This window comes from Haliaeetus leucocephalus, unplaced genomic scaffold, assembly GCF_000737465.1.
Source record: "Haliaeetus leucocephalus isolate CR32 unplaced genomic scaffold, Haliaeetus_leucocephalus-4.0 Scaffold656, whole genome shotgun sequence".
NCBI lineage: Eukaryota > Metazoa > Chordata > Aves > Accipitriformes > Accipitridae > Haliaeetus > Haliaeetus leucocephalus.
Window position 1 is genome coordinate 19,927,819 of NW_010973092.1, and position 5,151 is coordinate 19,932,969.

Here is a 5,151-nt window from a genome sequence, read left to right on the forward strand (position 1 = left end):
GGGGGGGTGAGGCCATGAGTAGCTGCCAGGGGGCTTGCTGGCCCCAAAGGGCTTTTTTGGGGTGCCAGAGGGGGGCAGCAATCAGCGGCGTGCCCCGGGGGGAGCCGACGGCATGTCCCCAGGCTGGAGCATCCCTGTGAGGGCTCTCACCCCCGGTTTTGGGGTGCTGTCTCCCCAATCCCCACCTGGAAGGCGATGGCGTAGCAGGCGTCGCAGTGCAGGGATTCGGGCATGTGGGGCGAGAGCCGCTCCTCGGGGCTGAGCCGGGGTGCAGAGATGGAGTGGGCTGGGGCGGCAGGGGGGCCCCCGCACATATCCTCAGCCCCCGTTCCTACCAGCAGGCTCAGGGCCAGCCACGCCGCCAGTGCCGGCCGCATCCTGCCACGATGCCGAAAGTGCTGGGGCGGAGGCACGGGGCGGCTATAAACCCCCCCCGGGGCTGGCGAGTGGGCACTGATGCGCAGCCGACGCACCTGCATCCGGCTGACGCAGCCCCGTCCATCCCCAGGGTGTTGGGGCAGGGGGTGGGAGGGGGTGCATGTGGGGTGTTCCCCGACCGAATGTCCCCTCTCCGGGAGGTTTTCGGTGATATTCAGTCCCGTAGCGCCCGACCCCTCCTCCTTGGCTCAAATCCTCCCTGGGATGGTGTGGACCTACCTGGGCTGAGGCTGGGGTGGGAGTTTGGGGGTCAGGGCTGGGGTTTGGTGTTCGAGGGCTGGGGTTCAGGGCTTCCTAATGACTGCGGAGCCCGCTCCTACTCCCAGAGACTGGGATGCATCTGGTCGACACTCCAGGACAGACAGACGGACTGTGGGGTCCAAGTGCCTCAGCCCCTCAGCTCCCCTAGAGGGGCTGCAGGAGCCCCTCGCACCCCCCTCCCCCTTTACAGACTACACAAATGCAGGATGAATACGCAGGGTTTAGTGCTGTCTCAGCATTTTTATTACTATTTCAGGGAGTCCGTGCTGCAGCTGTGGCTGTGGGCAGGGGGCTGGCGGTGGCCAGGCCATCGTCCCCCTGTGCCGACCAGCCCGGGTTGCCCTCAGGATGGGACCCACAGTACAGGGGAAAGTGGGGGCCGTGCATCTGGTCCCTTTGCCGGCTGGGGCCCATAACTTCAGGCCCCCCTCAGGGACTGCCAGGTGGTCGCATTGGAAAATATCCTTTTTCTCCCCGTTCCCACGAGGAGCTGGTGAGGTCCAACCGATGCCTGTTACCTCTCGGCACTTCGCCGGCTCAGCCACGAGCGGGGGTCTCTCCCGTACCAGGGTTGATGCCGACTGGGGGGTTACAGCCCAGCTGCTCGGGAAGGGACGTGCCACGTGGGTCCATCCCCGGCCAAGGACCGTCACATCTGGAGCAGCGGTCCCTTCTCGGCCCCGGCAGGGCTGGCACGGGCAGGGGCCTGGCCAGGGCTGGGGCCAGGGCTGGCCCGCATCCCCGTGGGGATGTAGTACAGGCTCTCCAGGTATCCACAGTCGGGACCCCCGGCAGTGGGCGGCCCCTCACCCTTGGGAGCAGAGCTGAAGGTCCCAGAGAAGCTGGGGTTTTCGGCAGCTGGCAGGTCAGGGTGTGCCGGAGAGAGTGCGGAGGGTGCCAGGAGCCCCGGGAAACCACCGTAGGGCAGGTAGGGTGGGCCATAGACCCCTGGGGCCATGACCAAGGGGTTGAAAGGAGCCTGGTAGAGCCCGGTGTGCGATGCCACCGGTGGGATGAGCACCTCCAGGTACTGCCCGGTCTCAGGGTCGTAGAGCGTTTTCAGCTGGGGCTGCCGTGGTGGCTCCATGTAGTAGCATTTCCCACTGTCGGGATCGACAAGCATCCTCCGGTGCACGGGCAGGTGGGGGGCGAAGGGCTTGGTGGGGCTTGGTGTGCTCTTGCTGCTCGGCGAGGCACCGTCGGTCCTCCTTAGGAAATGGGGAGCATCCTCGAGGCGAGGCTGGGGCTGGGCTGGGGGCAGCAGCACCGGACGCTCTGCAGCAGCTGGGCCCTCGGGGGGCTGGGGCAGGGTGGGCTCGGGGCCGGGTTTGCTCCAGGGCGCTTCCCCACCAGGCAACGGACACGCACCAGTCCCCAGTGGAGCGCTGGCTGGGTTGGGGACCAAAGGGGATCCAAAGGATGAGCTGGCCACACTGGAGACTGATGGGTGCCCAAGGGAAGTGGGGACTCGGTTGGTAACCAAGGGGGACCGAAAGGATGAGCTGGCTGGGTTGGGGGCCAAGGGGATCCCGAGTGACGAGTTGGCCAGATTAGGGACTGAGGGGGTCCCAAAGGATTCGCTGGATGGATTGGGGACCGAGGGGGTCCCAAAGGCTGTGCCGCACAGGTTGGGGACCAAGGGGGTCCCAAAGGACGCACTGGCTGTGTAAGGGATCAAGGGGGTCCCGAAAGACTTGTTGGTGGGGTTGGAGACCAAGGGAGTCCCAAATGATGTGCTAGCCAGGCTGGAGGCTAATGGGAAGCCAAAGGATGAGTTGGTCATATTGGGGACTGTGGGGGTCCCAAAGGTTGTGCTAGCTGGGTTGGGGACCAAGGGAGTCCCAAAGTATGCGCTGGCTGGGTTGGGGGCTGCAGGGGTCCCAAAGGACGTGCTGGCCAGATTGGGGACTGCAGGGGTCCCAAAGGACGTGCTGGCTGGGTTGGGGACTGCAGGGGTCCCAAAGGACACACTGGCTGGGTTGGGGACTTCAGGGGTCCCAAAGGATGTGCTGGCCGGGTTGGGGACTTCAGGGGTCCCAAAGGATGTGCTGGCCGGGTTGGGGACTGCAGGGGTCCCAAAGGACGTGCTGGCCGGGTTGGGGACCAAAGGGGTCCCAAAGGACACACTGGCTGGGTTGGGGACTGAAGGGGTCCCAAAGGATGTGCTGGCTGGGTTGGGGACTGCAGGGGTCCCAAAGGACGTGCTGGCCGGGTTGGGGACCAAAGGGGTCCCAAAGGACACACTGGCTGGGTTGGGGACCGAAGGGGTCCCAAAGGATGCGCCGGCCGGGTTGGGGGCTGAGGGCAGCTTTGGCATCGGAGAGGATTTGGGGGCTTTCACAGGAATTGCTAAGTAGTTGGAGTTCTCTGCCAGGGCAGCAGGAATGTATGGCTCGGTGGCTGCCGGCCAATTCGGTAAATGTTCCCAGGCCTCCCTCCTCTCCGGCAGCCGGCCAGAGGGACCTTCGCCGCCCTCCCCAGCTCGAAACGGGGCAGCAGGGCCGGTGCCACCAACGGAACCGCCGCTCCCCGCGGACACCGGCCGGCTGCCTGGCTGCTTCTGCCTCTGCTCGCTTGCGGGCGGCTCTGGCACGCTTCCCGCTGCCGGTTTCACAGGCTGTGGGTATGCGCTGCTGCCAGCCAGGGGTCCGGCTTGGGGGTCCCCGCTGTCGCTGCTGCCGTGCCGCTGCACCGTTGACTCAGGCCCCTCGGCAGCGTGGAGCTCTCCCGTGCCGCCACGGCCGCGTCCCTCCTTTCCCTCCGTGGGACTTGGCGGCGGTGGTGGGAGGAGAACGGTCTTCTCTGTCCGCAGCAGTGCGCTGCTCTGAGACGGGGAGCCCTCCCTGGCTGCTGCTGGGGACCGCCGGCCCACCAGGACGTGGAGGTGGGTCTCCACATGTGGCACCCCCTCAGCCACCGCTGCCCGTGGCGGCACCCTGAGCTCGCTCCGCTCCCGGCGCGGGGGGGATGCTGGCGGCCCCTCCACGGTAGCCGACCCCCTCCGTGTGGCCTGGACCCTCGTGATGTGGACGGGGGAGCCCCGGGTGGGCGAGGGCCGGCCGCCGGGGAGCTTTGCGGGGTCCTCGGCACACGCCGCGGCTGGCTTTTGGCCGGCAGCCGCCAGCGCCTCCTCGTCCCCCGGCTCCGTCGCTGGCTCCCGCCGGCAGACCGAGGTGCAGTGGATGACAAGCGGGGTGGCCGGTGGCGGCTCCCTGCCGCTCGCCGGTGCTGCGGTGCCACGGGATGCGCCGACGGTCCCGAAGCAGAGGCTGTAGCTGCTCTTCACCAGCTTGCGCACGTCCCGGGGCTGCGGGATGCGCACCTTCCCCTTCTCTTCTGGCTCGGGGGGGGTGGCCGGCGTGGACCCCCGGGCTGGGGTGCCGGGGCTGGGCGGCTGGCGGGGCGCTGACAGCGGCTTCTCCTCCTGCCGACTCCATGGCACCAGCCTCACCTCCTGCGCCCGGGAGGTGAAGAGGCGGCACGGCGGCGCGGCGGGGAGCGCCCGGCTGTCGGCCTCGAAGGGGAGGGTTTGGGGGTGGCTGGGGTGGATGGCTCGCTGCTTCAAGCTGGGCCACGGCTTCAGCGCTCTCTCAAATCTGGGGGCAACGTCCAGCGCCTTCCCCACCCCGGGGTGGGCTTCGAACAAGGCGCGCGCTCGCCGGTAGCTGGTCCTCTCCGATGCTGGCTCCTTGGTGGCACCGGGCAGCCGGTGGCCCTCCAGCACCTCCTGGTACTTCATCCTCTGGTTGAGTTCGTTGAAGGTTGTCTTCAGCTTGCAGACGCTCTCCCTCGTTGCCTCGCTCAGCACCACCCCCTTGGCGGGATGGGTGGTGGTGGCGGTGGCATCCCCCACGGCCACCGTGGCCACTGCGGCCAGCGGCATCCCCCCGCCCCGCAGCTCCTCGGCCGAGAAGCTGCAGTCCGAGCGGGAGAGCGAGCTGGACTTGCCCTCCAAGCCGTCCCCCAGCAGGTCGGTGCCAGCAGAGGACGGCCCCGAGGAAGTCGAGCTGCCCCGCAGCCCCTTCTGCTCCATCTTGATCCTCTGCTCGTACTGCATTTTCTTGGCGAGGACATTTTTCACCAGGCAAGAGGCTGCTCTGGTCTTGCCGGCGTCAGCATCCAGGGAGGCTGTCTTCACAAACTGCTTGTAGTTGAGCCTGAAGTCCTCTCCGACAGCCCTGCCCTTGCTGAGGGGCTCCTTCCTGGCGGGGGACAGGGGTTGGGGGGCCGGGCCATCCCCCCGGGGGCCGAAACCCGTCTCCTTCCTCTCCTTCCTCTTCAGCAGGATCTGGCGCTTGGGGACGGTCCTCTTCTTGCAATGGCCCTTCCTTGCCTCGCCGCTCTCCAGCTCCACGTCCACGCACTCAAACTGCTCCTTACTCAGCAAGCCCAGCAGCTCCCCGTCCACGCCGGCCGGGAAGGGCCAGCCCACCCCGCCGTGGACGGCTGCCG

At 67.4% G+C, this 5,151-nt stretch overlaps 1 protein-coding gene across 1 annotated transcript in view; it reads right to left on the reverse strand.

Moving 5' to 3' along the window:
• Positions 1–377, reverse strand: part of MZB1 (marginal zone B and B1 cell-specific protein) — a 1,141-nt gene extending 764 nt beyond the window's left edge. The window contains exon 1 of the mRNA XM_010579171.1: positions 186–377. Coding sequence (XP_010577473.1) covers positions 186–377 — 192 coding nt within the window. The remainder of the gene's footprint in view (positions 1–185) is intronic.
• Between the last annotated feature and the right edge of the window lie 4,774 nt (positions 378–5,151).